This window comes from Ochotona princeps, chromosome 2 (genome assembly GCF_030435755.1).
Source record: "Ochotona princeps isolate mOchPri1 chromosome 2, mOchPri1.hap1, whole genome shotgun sequence".
Classification (NCBI taxonomy): domain Eukaryota; kingdom Metazoa; phylum Chordata; class Mammalia; order Lagomorpha; family Ochotonidae; genus Ochotona; species Ochotona princeps.
In genome coordinates, this window is record NC_080833.1 from 11,382,112 (window position 1) to 11,408,143 (window position 26,032).

A 26,032-nucleotide genomic window follows, 5' to 3' on the forward strand; every position below is an offset into this window, starting at 1 on the left:
CAGCAAGCAGCATACTTGGTGCCCAACCTGAGGCAGGTCACACCACAGAAACCAAAAGACAAAACTCAGTTGGCATCATCTAGGATCTTCCAGTCCGATGTGGCCTCATCAGATACTTACAATCTGATATGAACTTGGCCTTATTTTTATTTTATTTATTTATTTTTTTTACTTTGAAAACGTATTTAAAAGGCAGAAAGGCAGACAGACATCTCCTTTCTACTGGGCCACTCCCCTAATTTTTGCAACAGCCAGGACTGGAACTTAGAGCCAGGTACTCAGCTCAGGTCCCTCAGGTGGTGGCAGAGACCCAAGCGTGCCACCCACAGCCATGAGAAGGTTCTCCAAGCTGGCTTCCTGTAGCCTCGGCTATCACCTGCTACCTCCTGGGACACATCAGCAGGTGGGAATTGGAAGCAGAGTTGGAACTTGAACCCAAGGATTCCTATATGAGACACAGATGTCCCACATGGTGTCCCCTTACCTGACACCTGCCCCACACACCCCATATACGTGTAATAGAATGCAGGGCGTATCTGTAGTCAGTCTGTGTGCCAATTCAGGGCTTGTGCACAGAGCACACACCTGGACCAGTCAGTGGATGGCTGTGATAACTACTGGGCAGACTATGCATGGGTCAGGAAAGTTGGTCTGTGTGTCTGCCTGTAGGGGGTGAGGCTGGCTGCTTTGGGTGGGGCATCCAGAAAAGCACCTCTGTGGCCATGGGAGTGAGTACTTTAGGTAGGTGTAGGTCCTTGAGTCCTCACGGATAGCCAAGAGTGCTGGCAGTACCAGTCCCAGCTGGCAGGCAGAGGAACGGGGAGAAACAAAAACGCTGCTTCTGTAAAGTCACCCAGCAGGGATCCGTACCACAAATCTTCCTGTAACATCAGGTGGCTCAGGATGGCCCCAGCTGCAGGCCAGGACTGACCCCTGGAAACTCAGCTCAATTTGGTGGGCAGCCCCATGCCTTTGCACTCATCTGTGGATCAAGCCTGGCTCCCAGGCAGCTCTCTGGTGCTCAGCTGGGTTAGAGCAGGTGCACAGAAGAGCCAACATCTTCAAAAGCCACTTCCTACACAAAGCCCACTCCCCCATCCCGTTCCACAAAGACCCTGAGCACGCTGTATTCCTTCTGGGGGCCTCAGTATCCCCATCCATGCCATGAAGTGTTTAGATTAGGAAATCTGATCCCCGTGAGTCTGTGACCCCCACCTGCTACGTGAAGAAATGGAGGCGCACAAGGGCCTGGTGGAACTGACCAAGGACATGGCTGGGCTGCGTGCTCTTGGCTGACGTGACCAAGGACTTCTCTCCTGCGACCCTGTGTGGAGACAAAGTTAAAGGGCTCTGACCTTGAACCTGACCCTTGCGGCAGCACAAGGTGGGCCATCCCTGCATCTCAGGGTTTGTGCCCCATGACTCCAGAAACCGTAGATGGAAAGCAGTCAGAAGAACCCTAATGTCCAGGCTGAACCTGGGCAGGCTTTTGTTTCTGCTGTTCTTCCTAGGACAACACAGGACAATAGCTGCTTCCACAGCTTTCCATTGCATCGGGGATGGTCAGCAAGCTGGGGGGCGCTGTGTAGGAGAACCCGTGGGCTTCCAGGCAGCACAGCAGTTAACGCAGGGAGAGTCCCAGGGCACTGTTGCTCTTCTTTGCAAATGAGTAGACTGCAGCTCAGGGAGGGGCAAGGACTCATTCCGGGCCGAGTCGTGCTGGCCATTTGTGTCCCAGAGTAGCGGGGCTTCCTATGGCTGAGCCAGGCCTGGGAAGACCAGGGGTGGTCTTGTCACCTCCTACAGTCCACCCCTGCCTGTGAGGATGGCCTCCGCTGAGCCCATGGCACAGACCCGGCCCAGACAAGGCTGTGCCCTGGTTACTCGTGAGGATCTGCAGAGACACATGATCCAATACAAGGCATGAATGGTAAACAGTTAGCAGGTGAGTTCAAGCCAGGCACAGTTAGAAAGGCTTGCAAACCACTGCCGCTCCCACCAACCCTTCCAGAGCCTTCCCTCTTCAAGCATGTTCTAAGGCAGGTGTCAAAAAGTTAAACGTGTCTGTTCTCTCAGCGTGTCAGTGATCCGGTGTTCACACCAGCACCTGCCCTCTGCCAGAGGTCATGACTCCTGAGTCCCGTTGTGACCCCAGGGGACCTGGCAGTGAGCAGTGGGGCAAGACACACCACCCTCAATTTGAGAATCAACAGGAAGCTTCTAGGACAGCGGGGAGAGGGGGAGTGGAGGAGCGGGCGCCGCCGCCGGGCCCCCATGTGTCAAAACATGAAAGCAGCTGTGCCAGGGCCCAGGGCTGCAGTCAGCCATGACTGTGTCCTCATCCGCGCCGGCCACATCCAATTCAGCTGCTGTCAGAGCCTGCGGGGGAGGATCAAATGAGGAACTGCTGTCATTGCACGCCTATAACAGCCTGCCACGTGGTTGGGAAAGACGTGTGGGAGCCCCGCGGGTGACACCCATGGTGCACGCTGCACGCAGCCACGACAGTGTTCTCCGAGCTGCTGATAAATTGCCAGCCCATTTGAAAGCTGCGTGTTGGGCCCGGAAGGGAGGGTGGAGTACATTATCCACAGTCACGGAGGGATTGCCAAGGTGCATGTTGGGGTACAGGTTGGGGAGGGTGAGCGTGATAAGGGTGCTCAGCTAATAATTAATTAAATGTTGAGTGGACCAAACTCCGGCTCCCATGCCGGCCACAGGAATCGGTGCTCCTCTGGGGCTGGGGTTTTTTTCTGCCAGTGACTAGACCCCCACAAACCAAGGCTGAGCAAGCTCCCTGTGCCTGCCCTGTGCTCGGTGCTCAATGGGGGGCTCATTATTGGGCCTGCAAAAGAACCTTTGCGGCAGGTATTGGAAAGGCAGATTTACAGAGAGAAGGAGAGACAGAAAGATCTTCCGTCTGCTTGCTCACTTCCCAAATGGCCACAATGGCCAGAGTTGAGCAAATCCAAAGCCAGGAGCCAGGAGCTCCTTCTGGGTCTCCCACACAGGTGCAGGGTGCCAAGACTTTGGGCCATCCTCCACTGCTTTTCCAGCCCACCAGCAGGGAGCTGGATGGGAAGTGGAGCAGCCAGGACACGAACTGGAACCCATATGGGATGTAGGGGTTGCGTGGTGGAGGATTACTCAATTGAGCCATTGTGCCACCCCTTTCCCAATTTTTGTTTTGTTTTTGTTCTTGTTTTTGTTTTAAAACTTACTAACTTACTTATTTGAAAGGCAGACTGCGAGGAGGTGAGAGAGGAGAAAGACCCATCTTCTAGCCATTGGTTCAGTCCCTGATTGGCCACAATGACCAGAGCTCAGCCAGGCTGAAGCCAGGAGCCTGGAGTTCCACACAGGTCTCCCAGGAGGGTGGCAGAAACCCAAGCACTTTGGGAATCTTCCACTGTGTTCCCAAGCGTATTAGCTGGAAACTGGATCAGAAGCCAAGCAGCCGGGACCTGACCTGTTGCTGCCATTGGTATGGTATGGCAGCATCTCAGGCCACATTTAACCTGCTGCACCATGATGCCAGCCCTGGCCAACCCTTTTGCAGATGTGAGAACAGACTCGAAGGATTTATGTCCTTACTCTTGGGAGTGGCGGACAGTGGTCCACCCTACGCAGAGCTGGTGCCTATGCCTGCAGTCCCAATTTCCAGGATCAGGCTGCCACCTTGGACAATCTGCAGTGAGCAGGAGGTACAGGGGTAGCAGTGCAGGCACCTCGGTGAAACCGAGCACTGGCACACCCGGAGCCCTCAGCACTCATGGCCAGTAGTGCTGGCAACCTAAAGGGAGGGGCCTATAGGAGCCTGGAAGGAAGAGATGACTCCCGTGTCCCCACCCCCTAGCCTTGCCCTAGACCACGCCCGGCTCTGTGACCCACAACCACCCAGACCCCCACGTCACTCATACGCTCTGAAGGAGCGCTGATTGGGTGGGAGGCCAATAGACCCGGTCCACTTGACACTCCCATTCCAGTGTTGAATTTTCTTTACAGCCCGAAGAAGCACATTAGAATATCTGTCTGTTTAACTCTGTTACACAACGACCTAGACGCCCATCTCTGTAGGTGTCCCTTCTTTAAAATACTTATTTATTACTTATTTATTTGAAAGGCAGAGTTACAGGGCGGGGGGTAGATATAGAAACGAGACATTCCAACTTTCATTCATTTGACAAATATGCATTGTTGCATGCATGATAGTTCAGCAAAGATAAAACTTCAGTGCTCATGGGCCAGGATGTGAAAGCCACAGATGACGAGCAAGGAAAGGGAGGGGACAAAGAGGCTGTCAGAGGTGGCAGGCAGTGCCACTGACAAGCAGAGGCCTCTTAGAAGTGGGAGGGTCAGTAAGACCCTTTGGAGGTGACACCCGGGGAAGGTACCTGCCGGCAGACGTTCTTGTAGGTGACTTAGTAGATATTTACCAAGACCCCTTCTCAGGGGACATGGTGGGAAACAAGACCAAGTCCACCTCATGGTTGAGTCCAGCCCAGTCAGCCACGGAGACAGTGCCATGGGTCAGGTGGGGAAACTGAGTGTTAGGACATGGTTGCTTTCCTAGGGCTACCCCCTAGCCAGCAGCCACAAACCAGAGGGCTTGGAACAGAAAGGTGTGTGCTGGCTGTTCTGCAGAGCCTGAAGCCTGAGCTTAGAGTGTCGGCAGTGCTGAGCATCCCCGGAAAGATCCTAGCACCCTCTACCTGGCTGCATGATTGTCGCCTGTGAATGCCTCACTCCAGGCACAGCCTCCATCTTCACGTGGTGTTTGCCCTCGCAGCTCCACAGCTCCATGTCCGATTTTCCTTCTTCTGAGGTTGTCAGTGCCTGGATCCAAGCCCAGCTTAATTCAGTATGATCTCATCCTAACTCAATTGCATCAACAAGTGTGCTATATCCAAACGAAGGCACGTTCACACCCAGAGGGTATAAGGATCTCAATTTTTTTCCTGGGGACACATGTCTGTCCCCAAGGGGGCATCCTTCCTTGACCATTTGCTGTGACACCAGACTCCCAGCTAACCTGCTCACACTCACATAGGCTCCTGGAAGTGGGACAAGAGACAGCGCCACCTGCCCGAAACACCCAAACAGCGGAGAGTGGGGAGCCGCCCTGCAGGAACCACTTGGCAATTCTTGGCTGCTGAGGGGACAGCCATGACTCAGGGATCACCCATGGGCATTCAGGAAACATTCTGTCTTAGAATCTCTTTCTCTCTCTGTCCTGTGGCCTTCTCAGCAAGGCTGGCAGATGAAGTAGAACGCTGTTGCCAGGCCACACCATAAGCCCTCCAAACGCAGGCCCAGGAGACAGGGCTTCTGCCCAAAGAACAGTTGTTAATGAACTGGGCACGGCGGTTCCTTCCCTTTTCAGTATGTTCTGGTCCATTTTTATAAGTACATCTGCTGCTTTCCTCTTTGTTTTGCTTTGTGGAGATTGGTTTATGTATTTGAAAGGCAGTGTGGCAGCAAGAAAGCAAGAGAGAGGAGTGGGGAAGAGAACTGGTTCAGCTCTCAAATGCCCGCAACAGCTGAAGCCAGGAGCCAGACCTCCATCCGGGTCCCCCGCACCAGGCGGCAGGAGCCCAGGCACTTGGACCATCATCTGCTGCCTCCCAGAGTGCATGCTAGCAGGAGGCTGAGTGAGACGCAGCCGTGGGACCCAACCCTGGGCCCTTGGATAAGGGATATAGGTGGCCCAGGCAATGGCTTGACCACCTGAGTCCTGATGCCCACCCTTAAAATGTTTTATTGAGATATAATTCACTTCGTTTCAAATTGCACTGTTCCCTGAGAATTAGGCATGTTCACAGACCTAGGTGAGCACATCCCAGTCCATTTTAGAATGGTTTTCTCACTCCCAGCCCAAAGAGCCTGTGTGTCCCTCCGCAGCTACCCCCACCATCTGACATCATCTCCCTCAGCCTTTGGCAACCACTAAACTCCTTTGTGTCTTTCTAGATTCCCCATCTCTGGATGTTCCCCACGAACGTGCTCACTTCATGGGGAGCGGGGGACGGGGGCTTGTGCAACTGACTTCTTTCACTTCACTCGCGGTCCATGTATACATGTGTTATAACGGGCATCACTACCTCCTTGCTTCTTTTAAAAAATACATATATTTATTTGTTTGTTTATTTTGGAAAGGCAGATTACAGAGAGAGAGACCAAGTAAGATCTTCCATCTGCTGGTTCACTCCCCAGTTGGCTGCAACAGCTAGAGTTGAGTCTAGTTGAAGCCAAGAGTCAAGAGCTTCTTCCCAGTCTCCCATGTGGGTGCAGGGTGCCAAGGCTTTGGGCTGTCCTCTGCTGCTTTTCCAGGTCATGAGCAAGGAGCTGGATGGGAAGTGGAGCAGCCAGGAATGAACCGGTGCCCAAATGGGATGCTGGGGCTTGCAGACGAAGGATTAACCAACTGAATCATCATGCCTGGCCCTACCTCCTTGCTTTCTAAAGCTGAATGATATTCCATGATGTGGCCAGACCACGTGTTTCTCCATTCATCAGTATGTAGATGTTTGGGGTGTTTCCACTTTGAGGCTATCACAGAGAAAGCCACCTTAACACTCACTGAGACGTTTTTGGGGTGACCATACGGTTCCCATTCTCATGATCTCATACCCGGGAGGAGCATCGCTGGGCCAGACGAGGACTCTGCCTTAACCTAGGCAGAACTGCCAGCATTGCCACAGTTCACAGTCCCACCACGGCCCAGGAGGGTTCTGGTTCCACTGTTTCCTCGCCGACACTTGCTGTTAGCCATCTTTCTTCTGTAGCCACCGTGTGCGTGTGTGTGTGTGTGTGTGTGTGTGTGTGTGTGTGTGTGTGGTGTACTCATCTTGCCGGTTTGGGCGCACATCACCTCTGGGGCCAATATGTTCAGCACCGTTTCAAAGGCTTGTTGGCCATCTGCGGGAACATCTCCTCAGATCCCCCACTGGGTAGCAGTGGAGTTGCTTGTAAAGACTGTTACTGAGTTGCAGGAGGTTATTACCCAACTCAGACACAAGTGCCACATCACAGTCTGCTCACACTTGCTCTGCTGTGTCCGATTTCTTATCACTTTTTTGTTGGTGCCTTTTGAAGGACAAAAGGTGTCCCTTTCAGTGATGTTCATTTCTCCTTTTTTTTGTTCCCAGGGCTTTCAGTGTCCCTTGTAAAGAGATTTTGCCTTGTCCAAGATGACAATTTATTCCGTTTTCCTTCTGACGGTTCTCATGGTTTTAGCTCTTACATGCAGGGGTGCGACACATTCGGCCAGAGGCAAGGTCAGGCTGCAGCGGGTGGGCGTGGATATTCCTTCATCCCAGCATTGGGTGCTGAACCAGCTCTCCCACCCCTGGTGCATTGTCTCAGCATCCTGGGCAGAACCCAGCGGGCTCCCAGGTGCAGGCTGCATCTGCACTGCCCTCCCCTCCACGGCCTCCATCCTGACTTGGCTCTCTGACTCTCCAGCCGGGATCCCACAGGAAGTGCTCCTGTGATCTGCTCAAGCTGTGGGAGGGGAACCCTGAGCTGCCTTCAGTGGGGGCTGCGGCACCCAGCACTTCTGAGGAGCTGGATCCCTGTTCCCTAAGACGAGGATCTTGAGCCTGGTTCTCTGGCATCTCAGCCAGTTCTCCCCTCTAGAAGACAATTAAATCCCAGGTTCTGTATCTGGGGTGTCAAGGACCATCCTGAGGAGAAGGAGGAAGGAAATCTGGATAGGGCTATCTAAGGGCCCAGTGCAGACCCCACCTCCCCCAAGAGGGGCTGATCTCCTATAGGTCTGAACGAAATGGAAGCTGTGTACCTGTGTGTCTCTGAAGTGTGTAGGTGGGAATCAGGGCAGTTTGCCTGGGGGGAGGAGAAAAGTGAGGGGGTGAGGGACCCCGCCCACAGCCGGGGTAAGTGAGAGTAGGGCAGTGGGTGGGGGATGGGAGGGAGAGGTATGGTCAGCCAGCGGAAGAGGCTAGTCTGACCCCTGAGGGCCCCTAGACTGGGCAACTGGAAGACAGTCTATGCTGCAGCGCTCCCCCTATCCCCCCATGACATCTGCTGGGTGGAAACTGATCAGCTCAGGTTCCCCTGGGCTGCAGCCTGAGTGGATGCTCTGCCTGCTGGCCTTGGACTAATTACATTAACAGCCCCCCGAACATGGCCATGGCCACAGCTCCTGGGTGTGGGCAGATGGGGGGGTGGGATTCCTGGACACCTCCCACCCTAGAAGCCCCAGTGTCTAAGCACCAGGCCTGGATAGCTCCTGCCCCACCTTCCCTGCCCAGAAGGCTGGGCAAGGCCTCCAAGCCCTCTCCCATCCCTGGTTCCCATCCTGTCACTTAGGGTGAGGGCGGTGCTGGCCATCAGCTGAGATCCTTCAGACTGGCCTAGAGGAGGATGGGTATCGCCAGTGGGAGGGTTCAGCACTGTGGAACTAAGGTGACCATAAACACCTTCCTTCCCAAAGACTGACTCTCGAGTAAGACGTGAATTTCCTGCCCAATTCTGCAACTAAGAGCCATAAAAGCAGCGAATGTTCATTGGGCGTTTACTGCCCCCCAGGTACGGCTCCGTTAGCACCTGCTCTGTCATTGATAACAGCCCTTCATGGCAGGCTTCGATTACCTTCCACATTTCACAAGCGTGAAAATTGAGACATTAAAAAGTTTGCCCACGGCCAAGGATCTCACAGGGACAGAACTGGAACTGAAGCCCAGGTAGCTAGCTGCTCTCCGGGCCCACGAACCCAACCACACTGAGCCACTACCACCTCTGGCAGGAACTTGCACCTCAATTTCCCTATGTGCCACGTGGGAGTACAGACAGCAGCACCTCTCTGTGGGGGCAGATATGTGACCATCTGTGAAGTTCTGTATCCCTGGCTCACTATGGCCTACTGTTGTGACCGCAGCCTTTTTCGCCTGTCAAGATCAGCAGGTCAGGAGGGCAAGGTGATGGGGGACATAAGGGGAGGCCAGAGTCCAGGAAGTAATGGAGTTCCCTAAGCCAGACAGAGCAGCTCCAGGGCCACTTGGAGCCCAAGTCCAAGGCCACCTCCTCCAGGCTGTTTGCCTGTGACTTTTCCTCGTCCAGCAAATGGAACTACAGTAAGAAGTAAGTAAGATGGTCCAGCTGCCTGGCTGGGCAGGCAGTAAGAGGGCCAGAGAGCACAGGAGCCAGCCCAGGGCTCAGTCAGTAAGCACAGGGGTTGGACATGAAGGGTCAATGGGAGAAGGAGAGATGTGGGAGACTCAGGAGCAGAGGTGGTGGGCGTGGACGGTGTAAGTGCAGCTGCATGGGCTAACTCACTGTGGGCTGCTACAGTGGGGAGGCCAAGGCTGCAAGCCCAGGGACCTCCCAGGACCCTTCCCCTCTGCCAGACGAGGCAGCTACATAGGTTGGAGTCAGGGTGGGGGCAGCGGAGCTGAGCCAGCTGCCAGGGCCGACCGACCAGGAGCTGCCTGGAGCTAGGGCTACAGCCCAGAGGCCTAAGGGAGGAGTGGCCAGGGTTCTCCAAGCTGAATAGGAGCCTGTTCAGAGACTGGATACTGTCAAGCACCAGGCATTGGCCAGGGACCTAGAGAGAAGATGCCTGCTTTGCCCACCTGTCCGCACTTGGGCTTCTCAGCTAGCTGAAGTCACCGACTGAGGTCAGTTCAGAGAGGAAATAGACAGATGGGTTCGGAGCTCAGAGGAGCACTATGGAGCTTAGTGGGGTCATTCGGCAAGGACAGTAACCTCCCAGCTTCAGCCGCAAAAGCCTAGGCTTCTGGCTGCCTCCTAGACAGGCTTCTAGACCCTTCTCTCCCTCGCTGGCTGTCTGCATAGTGCCTTGCTGGGTAGCCGGCTCAGGTAGAACTCCCTACCCCCCATTTCAGCAGGACAGTTGGACATCCTCTGTATGGGGCCCCAGGGTGGCCCCAGGGTCTTGGACTCAAGTCCTTACCAGTCCCCAGGCTCTTCCACAAGGATGGCTGGTCCTCCCAGCAGGTGGGGGTCAGCACCCCCATCTCACAGAGGAAGATGCTGAGCCAGCCAACAGAAGAAAGCTCAGAGTTTAAGCTCAGATGTCTCCAATGGCCATCATCCTAAGATGGGGCCCAGCGCCCCCGAGACTAGGGCTTTGAAGCCCACATGGGGTGTGATTTGGCTGCCACCTGGTGTCTTGGAAACACTCATGGCTGGAAGCAGCTGGCAGCAGCTGGCAGCTGGGTCAAGCATCTCACGCTCTCTGTGTGTCTTGTCCCTGGAGCTGCGGGACCTTGACTTCCAGCAGGAAAAGAGCCACAGCATTTGTTTGCTCACTCTTCACTCCTAGGTCCTACTATGCACCTGCCACGGGGGAAGGACCAATAGTTCCCACAGCCCTCAAAGCAGCTGCTGGATACAGGACAGTGGGATGTGATGTGAACATATGTCAGGAACCTGCCGGGAAAGCAGAGGTCAAAGATGTTTTTCTTCCCATATGAAAAGTTGTGAGACCCATGCAGAACTTTTTAGGACAGACATTTTCCCAGGAGCCTCTTCAAAAGCCCTGTGTCACGGCAGTGAATTGTAGTTACAGGGTATACCAGGCATTGCCCCCGACATGGAGTGTATTAACTCACTGAACCCTTCCCACCCTCAGTGCTGGGTGCTCCTCTCATTCCTCGTCTTTATTTTATTAATACTGAAGACGCCTCACTTTTAAAAATATATTTATTTATTATTTGAAAGGCGGAGTTACACATAGAAAAGAGAGATCTTCCATCCGTCGGCTCATCGCCTAAATGGCCACAACAGCCAGGAAGGGGCCACTCCAAAGCCAGGAGCAAGGAGTTTCTTCCAGATCTCCTGCATGGATGCGACGGCCTAACCACTTGCACCCTGCCCTGTTGCTTTTCCCAGGCACATTAGCAAGGAGCTGAATCAGAAGTGGAGCAGCCAGGATTCAAACCAGTGCCCTTACAGGATACTGACATTGCAGTCAATGGCTTTACCCGTAACGCCACAGCTCCAGCCCCATTTAAACAGTTGGATATTCAGGCACACAGTGTGTCAAGGGGCACTCATTCCACAGCTTCCCACATCGGTAAGGAGGCTCCATGAATTTGCACAAGCTCAGACCCGAGCATGCACCCCGGCTGCCGTGACCACCCCTGCCAGGCCCCAGCCCTGGCTCAGAGGCTCACAGCCAACTGAAGACTCCCTAGAGGCCCCTGCAGATTCTGTCTTTACTGTCCTCCCAGCCTGGAGGATCAGCTGCCTGAGTCACTGGGCGGCTGAACTGTTCTGGCTTCTCCAAAAGCAAGCCCCAGGGCGGGAGGGACCGTGCAGGGCGGCATTGGGCGGGAAGCCCTGGGCACTGGGTCTGCACGGTGTTCTACTAATGCAAACCTGCAGACTCCTCAAACAATGCAAGGAATCCTGCAGTGAAAGGGCACATAGTGCTGTGACAATGAGCACCTGCCGAGGGCCCAGTGGGCAGTGTCTTTCCAAGGGCAGCGGTCAGGCCCCACCCCCCTCAGCCTGGCCTCAGAGAAGGGCTTCCTTCAATGTCCTTTACTCAGTTTCCCCTGCTCCTTTGGAGCTGGACTGGGCCTGGCAGTTGGTGTCTCAAGAGCTGGAGGCTCCAAGCTGGCCGTGTTTGTGTCCCGGCTCTGCCACCTACTGTCTGGGGAACCTTAATAAGTCACCCGTCCTCACTGCCTCATCCACCAAATGGGATTGTCATGTTACGTAGACTTGGTAGGGTTCTTAGGTATGTTGTCCAACGCACCTGCCGTCAGCACGTGGCTCCTGCCAGAGCTGTTGCCCCATCTTCCTGCTTCTCCCTTCCCTGTCTTGGGGTCCTGGGAGCAGAGTACTCCCCACTTGCTGTGCTTCCCTTCCCCACATGGCTCTGCAGAGCCTCCTGCACAGCCCGTGGGAGCCTGTTCCACACCACCTCCTCCAGGAAGCCTTCCTAGTGCTCCCCTCTGAAGGAGACTCTCTTTAGGGGAACGCCTTCTTCCTTCTACTGGCATCCTAGTCCTCCCCTCCTCGCCGCTTTCCTTCTGCTGGAGTTCTGGGAACCCGTGTCCTTCTCCATCTCTCCCACCATTCCTGAGCTCCCTGGGGGCAGACACTGGATCTGACACCTAAACTCCTGGAGCTGAGAGGTCTGGCTCTGGACCCAAAGAGGGGCTCGCAATCTCCATTTGGCTACCCGAGAGCCAAGTGAGCTTCCTCTCTTGGGGCCTCTGTTTGCTCTTCTGTAGAACAAGAATAATACTCACAAAAGGTCTCACTGCCCGGCTGTGTGACTTCCACAGTGGATGTCCCTGAAGTGTGTCCTGCTGCACCTGCTGCTTGCTACACACTCCAGCCATGTGAGAGCATCCACGGTTGGGATCATGTGAGGTGGCTCTGGAGAGTAAGCGGAGGATGCTGCCTCCTCTAAAGCCACGACCGGGAGCCAGGGCAGCACGGCAGCTGTCAGGGCTACTGCAGCAGACCAAGCCACCTGCAGTGTCTCTGTGTCCCCTCTGGGGCCGCTCTGCTACCCCCAAGTGTCTGTGGGCAGCACAGCTCCCAAGGCAAGGAGCCAGGCCACTGCTCCCTTTCCTACAGCTTGCTAGCACCTGTAGCCCCACTCCCTCCAGCCCCTTAAATCACAGGCCGAGGTCTGCAGCTCCCACAGCCACATTTCACCTGTAATTAACGGGCCTGTCTGTGGAGGGGAGGTTGGCTTCTGCAGGAGCCACTAAATCCAGCTCCCAGTGGTGGCAGGATACAGTGTGGCACTGCCCCGGCATTGTCAAGATGAGTAAGGCACTTGCCGGCCTGATCTGGCAGCTCCAGGGAGGAGGCAGCGCCCACATGACACAGAGCAGGAGGGGAACCCTGGCCAGGGAGACACGGAGGATCCAGGGGAGTGGTGGGACATTGGGGGTCTGCAGTGTCTGTTCACATGAATCAGGGGAGAGACGAGACGCTCAAGCTTGGCTCAAGCCATTCTGTCCCAGCATCTGGGTGTGAAGATGAGCTCTGTCACTGGCTTGCAGTGTGGCTTTGGGAAAATTGTTTAGCTTCTCTGTTCCTCCGTTTCCTCATTTATTGAAAGACAAGCCAGCACTGTGCTGTAGTGGGTATCCCTTATTGGCACTAATTTGAGGCCCAGCTGCTCCATTTCTGATCCAACTCCGTATTAATATGCTTGGGAAAGCAGTGGAGGACAGCCCAGTACTTGGGCCTCTATACCTAGGTACGAGACCTGGAAGAAGTTCCCTGCTCCTCGCTTCAGTCTAGCCCAACTCCTGCTGATGCAGCTATTTGGGGAGTGAACTAGCAGATAGAAGGGTTTGTGTGTGTGTGTGTGTGTGTGTGTGTTTCTCTGTAACTCTGCCCTTCAAATAAATATTTTTTAAACATTGTGGAAACTGAGCCCCAGGCCTGGGAACTGGCTGCCTCAGTGTGTAAGTTGGTGGCTAAGCGTCCAAGAAAACTTCCGCCTCCCGACCATGGGGCACTGCCCCCTGGGAATCACAGAATGTGCAGAATACCAATCCGTGATGCACGTGGTAACTGGAAACTCTTGAGCCATGGCGAGCTTCATTCCCCATGGCAGCCCCACCCGAGACAGGCAGCACTGGCACCCTCAACACCACTGAGGACACCTCCTTCTCCCAGGAGGCCACATGAGCTGTGTCCTGCGCCTCACAATGGCAAAGCCCTGTGCCCAGGGCACCCAGCTGGGCCGGAAGAGGCAGGGAGCAGGGCAGGAGTCCTGCCAGAGCCTTCAAGCCCCGCCCCACAGTTGTGTAGGGGTGAGAAGTATATCGAATCAGCGGGGAGAAAAGCTTGATCCACAAGCCAGACCTCTAATGAGCCTTGCCCTTAGCAAGGTGTCCCAGGCTTCCAGAGACTTCCTGAGTCTTCCCCAACTAAGCAGGACATAGGGCACCTGCAGAAGCTGCCAGGATGTGGAATGCACACCTCTGAGAGATTGAAAATGGCCCCAACCCCCCAGCCTGATGTGTAAAACAAATTCACATCACACTGCATGCATTTCATCTAGGCAGAAACGGCTTCTATTGACGGGCTTAACCACAGCCACTCTGTGGCTACACTGATGGTGAAGATGACAATGACGGCGACAGTGGCGGTAATGGGGGAGAGCTGAGATCAGCACACGCCATGACCATGCAACTGGCCAGCTAAACTCCAAAGGCAAAACAGGTCCCCTAGGGATTGGCAGCTCAGAAGGCCAATCAGAAGATTTGAAGGACTGACCAGTAGCCAATCAGGGCATGGATGGAAAGTCCACAAGGTTTGATATCTTTTGATCCAATCAATGCAGAGCTCCGGGGAGTCCGTGGGGCTGGACCTGAGTTGGTGCTGAGGCTTGGAAAAGGCAGGATGACCCCAGTTCCCTGGAGCCTTTCCTTCCCAGCCACAGCACATCTAAACTTGCAGACCTTGCTTTTATCAAGGGAATAGACCCCAGGGCCTGGCATGTCTGGCATGGGGCTCAATAATTCACATTCTTTAAAAAAAAGATTGATTTATTTGTTCAAGATTTATTTATTCAAAAGACAGATTGTCAGAGACAGAGGAGGAGACAGGAAGAGAGAGAAATTGTCCACCTGCTCGTTCATTTCCCATAGTGATTGCCACAGCCAGAGCCAGGTCAGGCCAAGGCCAGGAGCCAGAACTCCATGTGGGTCTCCTGCGTGAGTGGCAGGGCCACTAGTATTCAGGTTGTCATCATCTGCCTCCAGGGCGCATGAACAGAGAGCTGGATGGGAAGCGAGGCATTTGGAGGATAGGCCCTGGCCAGCTCTGTCAATGTCAGAAGCAGCAGGTTCATCCTCTGCACCACATGGCAGACTCCAAGAATTTGCAAATCTCCTAACTAACTGCAGGTGATGAACAAGCTGCTGACCCAAGCGGCATTCCCCTGGTGCTGGTGGGAGTTCCTCTCACCCTCGGCAGGAGCCAGGGTTGGGCCCTGCTCCTCTAGCCTCTGGCACTGCCTCCAAGTAGCCCATGCCCACCTCCAGTTGGAGTTAATTTTATCTCCTGCCACTGGAAAAGCACAACAGCTGGCAGGAGAGGGCGAGGCAGGGGAACAGTGTCTGTTGTGCGAGTAGGGGACCGCCAACTGGATGGGATTATGTAGCAGACACTGGGCTCCCTGTAACCTCACTCCATTCAGAAAGGCTCCCATCCCAGGGCAGGAAGGATCAGGGCAGTGGGCACCCACACCAGCAGCGACCAGGGCCCCAGGCTGCCGGCCTGCAGGTTCCCATCAGTTAGGGGGCATAGTGGGCTCAGTGACAGTGACATGAAGGGCTCAGGTCACTCACACAGCCGTGGCTCCACTCTGCCCTGTCTCTGATGCAGCAATGTTGGGAGTGTGGTGGGGAGCTTTCTCTCTTCCGTCTGCTTTTCCCCCTGGCTGTCATCTTCCCCTCAACTGGGCACTTGTGCCTTATCCTGCTCTCTCATTCTGGCTGGAGACCTCATCCCACAGGTGGGATCCAGGCCTCTGCTGGGAGAGGAGGGCTCCAGTAAGGCTGGAGACTTTCGTTATCCAAGCTTGGCAGGGGTGGAGGGAGGACCCCTGGCATGCCAGTGAGGGGTGTCTGCCGAGCATGCCCAGTAACAGGTAACACAATCCTACATGGTAAGGCCTGGCCTGCTGCTGCGACCCAAACATGGAAGGCAGCCTGGTTTTGCATGGGTGGTGGTGTCTGAGCCAAGACTTGACAGACGAGCAGGATACAGCCACCAACAACACTTGGGGAGGACTTTAGCTGGAGCAGGCGGCAGATGCAAAGGCCCTGAGGCTGGAAGGGGTGTAGAGTGTTTATGGGCCCCAAAATAGACTTGGTGCATATGGAGCATGGTGTTGGGAGTGGCACTGATCTACGAAGGCACCATAGTGCCTGATGGGATTCCCTTCACACACAGGCTGCATGCTTACCTGTGCTGGGAGAGAGGCAAGAAACAGCCGGACTCACAACGGAACACTTCTAGTGAGCCCAGGCCCACGTCAGCTCAGTCTTGGGGTGGATAGCCAAGAACCTGGGGTTTAAAGACAGGCAGCCATGGCTGTGAGGTGCACAGGGTGCTCCTGGTACCCCAAGCTCTAATTCAGGCTGACCAAGTCTGGGAAGGCTGCCTGGAGGAGGTGACACCTGGGCTCAGACCTTAAGGACACTGCAGCCTTCAGTGGCAGAGGACCTAGTAGGTGCAGGGAATGAAGAAAGTGAGGCAGGAGCCTGGGAAACATGGTTCAGACACAGAGGGCTTCCTGGAGGGGGTGCTTTCTTGGGTAGCACCTTGAAGGAGCAGAAAGAGAACAGATTATGGTAGAACAGGAATGCAGGCTGATGGGGCCAAAAAAAGAGAAATTAAATTAGGGGGGGACACAGAGGGCATTTCCATCCAGGAAAATTTTATATTAAGAGGGTTATTTTCCTTTTTTTGAAAGACGGTGCAATGGCTGGGGGCTGATTGAAAAGGAAGGCAGTTTAATAGAGCAGGCACAGTGAGAGGAAAGAATAGTTTTTGTAAATAACATAATTCTGAACTTGTCCCTGACTTCCCCTGTCCCTTCCCCACATCTAATTGATTACCACCTAGAGGTAAATGGCACTGGAGTAGGTGTGTGCTAAGCACCCTCAGGGACTGTACCCAAGGGCTAGCAGAGGCCACCCCTTCCTGCACACAGTAGCTGCTCCTGGGAAGGCAAGAAAAGCCCCTGAGGGAGGGGTGGGCAAAAGAAGGGGCAATCAAGGCCCTTTCTGTTGGCTCAGCATGATGCTCTTCCTGAAGGAGATTCGTGGCTACTTACACATTGGCCCCTCCAAAACTTTGCAAGCTAGTAGTTTGACATGGTGAGTCTTGCATCCATTCTGTAGATGGAAATGCCCAGAGGAGTTAACTGATTTGCCCATAGTTCCATGGGGTGTGGGTGGCAGATCCTGGACCATGGACTTAGTTTGATGGACTTTAGTGAAGCCCCTTGAGGGGGCTGTTGGAGCCAGGGCTGGCCGACCCTGTCAGACATAGGCAGGGCAAGGTGGCCCTCTCCAATACCAGAGTTTCTACCCGGTCAGGATAGTGTTCCCAGACTGCAAAGGGCCACAGGTGATTTAAGGAGCTGGGGACAGCAGCCTCGTTGGCTCCAAAGTGAGTTATGGTGCCAGAAACTAAGTTCTGCTTTCGGGAGAAAGACATGCAATATTTCAGAGTTCACTTCGTCAAACCCATCAACCAGGAGCTACCTCCCCGTGTCCACATTAAGTGCTGAGTCCAAAATCATTTCAGCGCCTGCCTCCCTTGACGGCCAGAGGGAGAAATGAGGTGGCAGAAGTTGGCCGTGATGCTGCCCGGGAAACCACTTGACCCTCCCTAAGGTTAGATAAAGATCGTCAGAGACACTTGTAGCAATAATTCTCTCTGCTTAGGACCAGGTGAGGGGCAGAAAATCTGGAAAGTTCGCTGGCATGGGAGCTGAGGGATTCAGGGGATTTGTGGTGGTGGTCTTGGGTTGACTGTGCTGGTGGTCCTTCCTCCACCTGGGGCCGGCTTTAAGCAGGTGCATCACACAGAACGGGCTGCGCATTCACAAACTGCGTTCACATCTGGTGTCTCGCTTTCGGATGGCAATGCTGTTGTACCTTCCCCAAGTAGAACACCTGCTTGGGGGTCTTTCTGCCCCTGAAGGGTCAGTTCAAATGGTTCTGTGAGCATGTTCACCCACCCCTACCCCGACAAGTTCCGCTCTGGCATGGGCATCTCTGAGAACTACCTCCACACACACACACACATACACCTCCAAGGTCAAAAGATCGGGGCACCGTGGTGGGAGCCTAGCAGAAGCAGGGTAGGATGGGCACCCCACAGAGCTTGGTTGATGACCTTGGCCACTGTCCATCTCCTGGGTTTCCTTAGCACAGCTGAGCCCTGTCAGGTGCCTCACTTTCTCCTGCTTTTTCTGGGGGAGTCACACGGAGTCACACGCTCTTGTCTGGGGAGTCACACGGACTCCATTGCCTCAGTTGACCATCTGTCCATGGCCAGACGCTGTTCCTGGAGGAGGGCGTCCACCTAGGGCAGAGGGACACACAGGCTGTTCGCTTTTGACCTTGATCAGAGAGTTCAACAGAGGTGGCCATGGGAGACAAAATGAAGGCGGGGATGGGATGCAGATGAAGGTGACAGGTGTGAAGGATGGCTAGAAAGTGGGAGAGGGGACATCCGACCCAACTTGAGGGCCATGTAAAACATACGAGGACACTTGGACTGGCCCTGCCAAGGCAACAGCAGGTGGGACAGGAAATTCTGTAAGTCTGTAGCTGACTAACATTTAAGTTGGTGGCCCACGGATGGTGTTATAACTATCCAAATAGTCCTTGATGGAGCAATGGCTCCCCAGCCCTGCTATAAACAAATGTGCCCAGGAAGCTAGGTGTGGTGGGGGCAAGGGCACAGTGCCCAAGGAAAGGGCAGGGACAAGGAAAGAGAAGGCACTGGGCAGTAGTCACTGCCAGCACCCAGAGGCTTCCAGCAGGCGACAGGGAACCTGATACAGAGTGACATGTTTCTAGGACATGGTGAAAGGGGAGCATGTTGGGGGGAGCGTGCTGGGAGCCCGGGCCTCACACAATGATATTAGCAGCTCCATCGTGTCGTTGTCGCCGTCCCAGGCACTGAAATTGTTATTGTCTTAGGAGCTTGATTAACTATACATATTGCTCACACCTGCTCAGAAATATAATGAGGGACAAGAACACGGCTCCTCATCAGAATCCGTGTGGGTGGTGTGCGTGACTCGGGTGCAGATCTGCAAAATGGGGACACTTGCGAGGGGTGTGGGGAGGAGAGATGGTCCCAGGACATGCCAAGAATCTGAGCCAGGAAGCTGTCCACCCATGACTGTTGGCTGATAGTGTAACCCTGTATAGATCTGTGCCTCTCTCTGGCCTTAGTTTACTTTCCTGTAAAATGGGAACACTAGGCTAATGCTTTCTAATAGAAATATAATGCAAATTTATGGGTAATTATAAGCTTTCTAAGAACTGTATTAAGAAAAGATTAAAAAGAGGTGAAACCAATTTTTATAACATAGCTATTATATATCCAGAATCTCATACTAACATGTAATCAATATAAAAAACGTTCATGGATAAAAACGTTCATGGCGTCCCTAACACCCTTTTTAAAAAATTAAGTCTTCAAAACTTGAGGGCAGATGAACTTGACCCAGCCACCCTTCGAGTGCTGCAAGGTGTGGAGGATGAGTGGCTCTGTGCTGGATGGGGAAAGCCCCAGGAATCCTCTAGGCTCCTTCAGAAACTATGACTTCCCCAAGCAAAGACCATTTTCTGTTCCCAGCCCAAAGCAGGGTGACTCTGGGCCCACCAGTGAACCACACGGTGAGTTGGTTTGCATTCGACACTAAGTGTCCTGCTTCCTTGAGTTTTCCCAGGAGAGGAAATGGAAGCTTAGAGGGGTTAAGGAACTTGCCCAAGGTCACATGACAGGTGGGTAGTGCAGCCGGCCTTGACCCCCAAGGGGTCTGGTCTAGAACCAGTATTCCTAACCATCGTCCCTCCCTACCAGCTTCATCCACAATGAGACAGGCCCTATTCCTTAACGCTACTGGTCTACACTGCTGGCAACGGCGGACATCCGCTCAGTGAGTCCTGAACACAGCCCCCCAAAGAAGGTTCTAGATGCGTGGTATCTGCACGGGGAAGGTGTGTGACATGAAGGCACTGCTTGCCCAGTTCTAGGGTTCATGGGAGGTAGACTGACAGCTGAACACAGGCCACCCTAGCTGTGCCAGCATCCAGGATGACCCCTGACTCGCCTGGTCCTGGTGACTACTGAGTCTATGACACTCAAGGAACAGTTAATCCCAGAGGGAATGGGGCAGCAAGGCACCTGTGGAAGTTGAGGTGAGCCAGCAAAGCAGGTGCCTTGGTGGCTCAAATACACTAGTGGGTTCTCCCTGCTAAGAGACACCCGCTTGCCTTTGCTTCCCAAAGGCCGAGCTAGTTCAGCCTTAGGTGAGAGCCTAGAGTCCGAAGCCAAACAACCTCAGTTCAAATCCTGGCTCCCCCTCTATCTGGATCTGTGAACTTGGGCAAGTTTCTTCACCCTGAGCATTCCGCCGAGTTCTAGTGAAGTTTGCAGAATCCGCAGCTTCTGGAAGTTGAAGTGTTCTGGTTTATTTCTTGCTTCTCAGAGTGCCTGCCCCGCTTACCATCTGTTTCATGCAATCTTAGGTTTAATCACAATTCTCCGTCTATTGTTCTATTGTTTCCGGTCGGTTCTGTTCCTCTCCAGGAGCCAGTGTGGGGCGGCTGCCCGGATGAACGAATGCCTCCTACCTGGCTCTCTGTCACTGGGCCCTGAAATAGAATCGCCCATGTGCCTGCTGCCCCCACAGGGTGACCCCACACAGGGTGTGAGCTCCTTGGCAGTGTGACCCGCACCTGGTGGGTGTCAGGGGCCATTTGTCAGATGTAATTAATCTGTACTGGGGCGAAAGCCCCCTGCAGGTAGTCTGGGCCTGCCCCACTTCACTCTCCCTGCGTCCCGCATGAATACCCTTGCCCATGGCCCCCTGGCCAAGAAAGCTGCCCCCAGCAGGCTTGCCCAAGCACAGCTCCGAGAGCCTGGCTCCTGTCCCACTGATTCCGAGAAGGTTGTGGGAAAGCATCATGGTGATAGATCCCTACCCCTTCCTGGCCGTTAGCCAGTGTCATCCTGTCGATCGGTCTGCCTGTGATATGGTGCCCATTTTACACACTTGGAGACTTGAGGCTCCCATTTTGCCTGTGGACATTGAGTGCTAGTGACCCTAGTGGCTCTGTGTGTGTTCTTTCCTGTGCCCCGGGGTACCCAGGAGCGCAGGCCTCCACAAACCCGCCAGAGGCAGCAGGTGAGACCAGGAGGGAGGTGAGACCTAAAGAAGCCAACTTCAGCCAAGAGAGGCAGGTGGCTCCTGGCTTTAAGGAGTTGTCATGGTATCCTCACTCCCCCGGTGCACTCCTGCATTCACTCCGGCTCAGATTCACACTCTGTTTTCAATGTTTTCAAAATACGAGCCAGATGATGTCACCACTCTGTGCTTAGAACCATCAGTGGCTCCCTATTGCTCAGAGGATAAAGAAGACCTGGGAGCCAGGGGTGTGCTGGTCAAGCAGCCCTCTGGGGATCCAGGCAGAGGAAGGCAGCATGAAAAGGCCCTGATTTGCAGCAGCTGCTGATTTCCACGGTGCAAAGACACCCACTGCGACCTGTTTCAAGTTGGCAACAGTGTAACAGCAGCCTCACAAAATTCCTGAAAATGTCACCACGGGCTCCTCTGGTTGGAATCAGCTGCCACAGGCCACCACCACAGCAAGTCAGCCAGCTGTGTCTGTTCACCCACCCAACCCACAGGGCAATACCTCCCCTGGGCTGCCCCCATGCATACTCCTTTGTACCTGCTGCTGCTCCTCCTGCCTGCCACGCTGGCTCTCACCCGCAAATGCTTCCACGGGTCCCAGGACCGTGCAGCTCCTCCTACAGCACCTACTCCCAGGCACAGGCGGGGCCCCCTCTACACCCTGCTGTACTTCCCACGGGTAATCTGCAGGGTCTCCTAATTCCTGTGTGACCTCCCGCCAGCAGTCTGGAGGCTGTAGGAGGCACCGGCAAGGGGTCTGTATTTCCAGCTAGTAGGCTCATTCTCACTGAGGTCAATGCCAAGGGCATCTCTGGGGCTGTGAGATATTGGTTGCTGTTTGTCCCTCTAGCTCCCAGCATCAAGTGTGGGATGGCCCACCCTGGGCAACTGGTGAATTCTCTGACTCCTCTGGCTAAGCCTCTGTCTTCCTGTGTTTCCCCCCACCCCCCACTCCCCCGTGGCAGCTCCTCCAACCTCCATTGAAGTGGTGGCCGCCGACACACCATCGCCCTTCAGCCGCTACCAAGCCCAGAACTTCACGCTCATTTGCATCGTGTCTGGAGGGAAGCCAGCACCCACCGTGAGTGCCCGGGATAGCATGTCCAGCTCTGCTTTGGGGGTTGTCCGAGCTGCAGGGGCCCAGGAAGGATGCTGACTCTGACCCCCTACACACAGGCGACCCACCCAGACACCCGACTCTCCCTCCCCGGGACCCAGAATTCTGGAACTTTACAGTGGGCTGTGGTAGGGGAAGAGGGTACCCAGAGGTGAAACGACTTGTCTGGAGTTGCCCACGGGGTTCTCCACAGAGCTGGGACTCGCATTCTAGTCCTCAAGCTCCAAGTCCATCGCTCTTCCTGGGACCCCACATGGTTGGGGAGAAGGAAAGGGGGATGAAACAGAGGAAGGAAAGGAAGATGAAAAGAGAGGGAACTCCTTTGGGGTTCAACTGTTGCTTAGCAGACCCAACTTCATTCCTGTGAGACATGGCGGGGTTGGGTGAGCAGGTGCCCACAGGCTTGGAGGTAAGGAATGGGGGACAGGCATCCGTGCTGAGGCATAGACGGGCACTAAAGTGCGCAGAAGTTCACGTGGGACCTTGAGCACGCGCACAGAGGCAAGCTGCAGTCTAAGTCGTCAGGATTTGAAAGACCTGTCTCCCAGTTATCCTCCTTGGAGCTCCCTCCCCCCCCCCAGCTTGTCTCTTCCCCTGGGGCTGGGGGGGGGGGGGTAGGATCACAGAGAAGCTTCCCCCAGGCATGGGTCTGTGGGAAGACCCTGTCCTCCCCACCACCCTCACCTGGTCTGGCCTGCCACTAAGGACCTGGCAGCGAACCATACTGATACAATGCAGAAGACCCTCATCTGCCCACATTCCCGGCACCTTCCACCTCCCTGAGACGTCAGAACTTGAAAGACATTCTTTGATACAAATTGCAAATCTGCTTTTGAAGCACTTTGCAAAAAGAGAGAGAAGAAAGGGGGGTAAAAAAAAAAAAAAAAACAACGCAGGCTATTATGTGCCTAAGAGACTCTTTGCTGGAGTTATAAACTCTGACAGATTCTCTGCATCCACATTTCAATTATCCTCCCTCCGCTCCCGCCCCCTCCGCCTCCTGCCCCCGCCTCTTCCTGCCCCCGCCTCTTCCTTCCACACCCCACCTGCATTCCCCGGGGCTGTTCCACCTGCCTTGTCTCCCATCGATTTATTTATCTGATTTATTTAAAAAAAAAACACCCAATCCCCACAGGCCTCTGGGCGCATGTACCAAAATAAAAAGACAGCAAATTAAATTAAATGCCGCCTCTCAAAACCCGAATTCTGCATTAGCAGAGAAAGCGAGGAGATGGGTGTCTTCTCGTCCCGCTCGTAGCTCCCTCCCCCACGCGCACCTGTTTCCTGCCTGCCAACTCCACGGTGCACACTCATACACACACGGCGCCTCCCTCCTCACTCCCTCGCCCCACACCTCGTCTGCTCTCCATGCATCCATTTCTGTTTTATCCCGTGGCTTTCCCAGGTAGGCACGCATCACCCCCTTGGAGCCTAGGGTGGGCCTCCAGGCTGTGTCTGAGGGTTCTGTTCCCCATATGGTGTCAACTTTGCTCCCCAAAGACCCTGAACCAGATGTCCTTGTCTTCCTTTGTAAATTTTCATTATAGCACTTTAACTCCTAATTTTGAGATGCTATAGGGAAAGAAGGGAACTGAACATCCACCCACCTACAAGAGTCCCAAGAGAGGGGACCAGCGCAATACCGTAGTGGCTAAATCCTCGCCTTGTATGCACCAGGGTCCCATATGAGCACTGGTCTGTATCCTGGCTGTTCTACTTCCCATCCAGTTCCCTGCTTGTGGCAGTGGAGGATAGCCCAAAGCCTTGGGACCCTGCACCCACATGGGAGGCCCAGAGGAAACTCCTGGCTCCTGGCTCCTGGATTCTGGCTTTTGGCTTCTGGTTTTGGATCGGCTTGGCTCCAGCCGTTGTGACCACTTGAAGAGTGAATCAGTGGATGGAAAATCTTTATTTCTGTGTCTCCTTCTCTCTGTTTATCTGCCTTTCCAATAAAAATGAACAAATCTTTTTAAAAATAAATACATAAAAGTCCCAAGAGGAGGTTCCAAAGAACTGGCATCCTGTGTCCAGTTCACCTGAGAGTCCATTGGGAGGTCAAGGTCTCTTGGGCACGATCCTTTCTCACACCCCACCTTGTAACTTCAGGTTTATTTCAAAAGAGATGGGGAACCCATCGACGCCGTGCCCTTGTCTGAGCCGCCGGTTGCAAGCTCGGGCCCCCTCCAGGACAGCAGGCCCTTCCGTAGCCTTCTGCACCGTGACCTAGATGACACCAAGATGCAGAAGTCACTGTCCCTCCTGGACACTGAGACCCGGGGAGGGCGTCCCTACACGGAGCATCCCTCCCGCGTCTTGACCCCAGACCCCAGCGCCTTCCTGCAGCCGACCACCGAGAATGTCCCGGAGACCATCGTGAGCCGCGAGTTCCCCCGCTGGGTCCACAGCACTGAGCCCATCTACTTCCTACACCACAGCCACACCCCAGGCAGCGACGGCACCGTGGAGGTGCGCGCTCTGCTCACCTGGACCCTCAACCCGCAGATCGACAACGAGGCCCTGTTCAGCTGCGAGGTCAAGCACCCGGCACTGTCGATGCCCATGCAGGCAGAGGTCACGCTGGGTAAGGCTTGGGATCTGGTGTGCACCACCTGCAGGCCAGGTGTTGGGCAGTTTTGGAACAGGTCCCTGGGATGTGAAAGAAATGGAGCAAAGCAGAGGTCAGGTCAGGCCAGAGCACAGAGAGGGGGTTCTAACGGAGGTTTACTGGTGGGATGGAGGAACATGGGAGGAGGCCAGGGCACCACTGGGTCAGGGAGAAGTTGATTCTGTCTGATTGGAAGATGTGGGAAGTCACGGGGCCGGTGGCTGAGCAGGGGCGGGGAGTAGTTGCTACATCTGCGTTAGGAACAAGGCAGGTGGCGAATGAGACCTGGGTGCCATGGGGAGCTGTGTGGTAAGTGAAGAGGGAACTTGTGCAGAGAAGGTAACCGGCTCCCGCCAGGAGCAGAGAATGTCAATGAGGACCAGGAGAGGCAGAAGCAGGTCCTCCTGGGTCAGGGTTTATATAAAAGCTCAGGTCAAGGCCAGAAACAGAGGTGGCCGTAACAAAGTCAAGGTCTGGGTCCATCAGGAGTGTAAGAGGAACCCAGGGGATCTTCTGGCGAGATTCAGGGGAGGAGCGGCGAGCCTGGGGCACAATGGGGCGTGGTGGGGCCAGGCTTCTCAGGTTCTGGTGCTGCCTGGGCAGGGTTACAAGCACAGGGTGGGGGACAGCATCACTCCAACTGCCATGTCAGAAGTGGTGACCTGTCTGCCTTCATTTTATTTCGAAGAGAGGAGGGAGAGGAGAGGGTCAGAGACAGAGAGGCTGTCCGTCGGCTGGCTCAGTCCCCACATGCCTGCAACACCTGGAGCCAGGCACTCAATTCAGCTCTCTCACAGAGTTGCGGGGATCTAAGCACTTGAGCCATCACCTGCTGCCTCCCTCAATGCACACGCAAATGAAGAGTGAAGCTAGGATTGAACCCGCACGTTCTGCCGCGGAACTCAGGAGTCCTGAGCAGGGGCTTCATTCCAGCACCAAATGCCCACACCCAGCTTACACTTTTACACACAGTGGGGTTCGCTCTTCTTCAGGTTCTTAGAGCCAGCTCAGTCTGCGAACCTCATCCCTGACAGGAGGCCTGCTGCCACGCAGAGTTCACTGCACCGCTGGACCAGCCTCCCGGGTTGAGCCTCCTTCCCTCCCTTGGCGCTTCCTTCTCCCGGTTGAGCTGGAGCGAGCAAGGAGGAGGCACAGGGCCAGAGAGGATGGACGATGACACGGCTGGTCCTTTCTGCCTGCCTCCCTTTGCACCCCAGCAGCTCCTCCTCTCACCCAAGACCTCCAGGGTTATTCTAAGGGCCTCTGTAGCAGTCTGCAGCCGTATGGATCCAACCCCCGCCTCTATCCCAGGCCCTTGAGGACCAGGAAGTGAGGTGCTGCCCCACAGGGGGAGGGTCTGCAGCTTCTGTCGGGGTCCAGAGGCCTTCCC

General features: G+C 54.6%; 1 protein-coding gene across 1 annotated transcript in view; it reads left to right on the forward strand.

Annotated features, from left to right (window-relative positions):
- Window positions 1–25,642, forward strand: part of IGSF21 (immunoglobin superfamily member 21) — a 197,685-nt gene extending 172,043 nt beyond the window's left edge. Inside the window, exons 5-7 of the mRNA XM_058661021.1 lie at window positions 21,886–22,001; window positions 24,144–24,618; window positions 25,635–25,642. Coding sequence (XP_058517004.1) covers window positions 21,886–22,001; window positions 24,144–24,618; window positions 25,635–25,642 — 599 coding nt within the window. The remainder of the gene's footprint in view (window positions 1–21,885; window positions 22,002–24,143; window positions 24,619–25,634) is intronic.
- The last annotated feature ends 390 nt before the right edge of the window (window positions 25,643–26,032 follow it).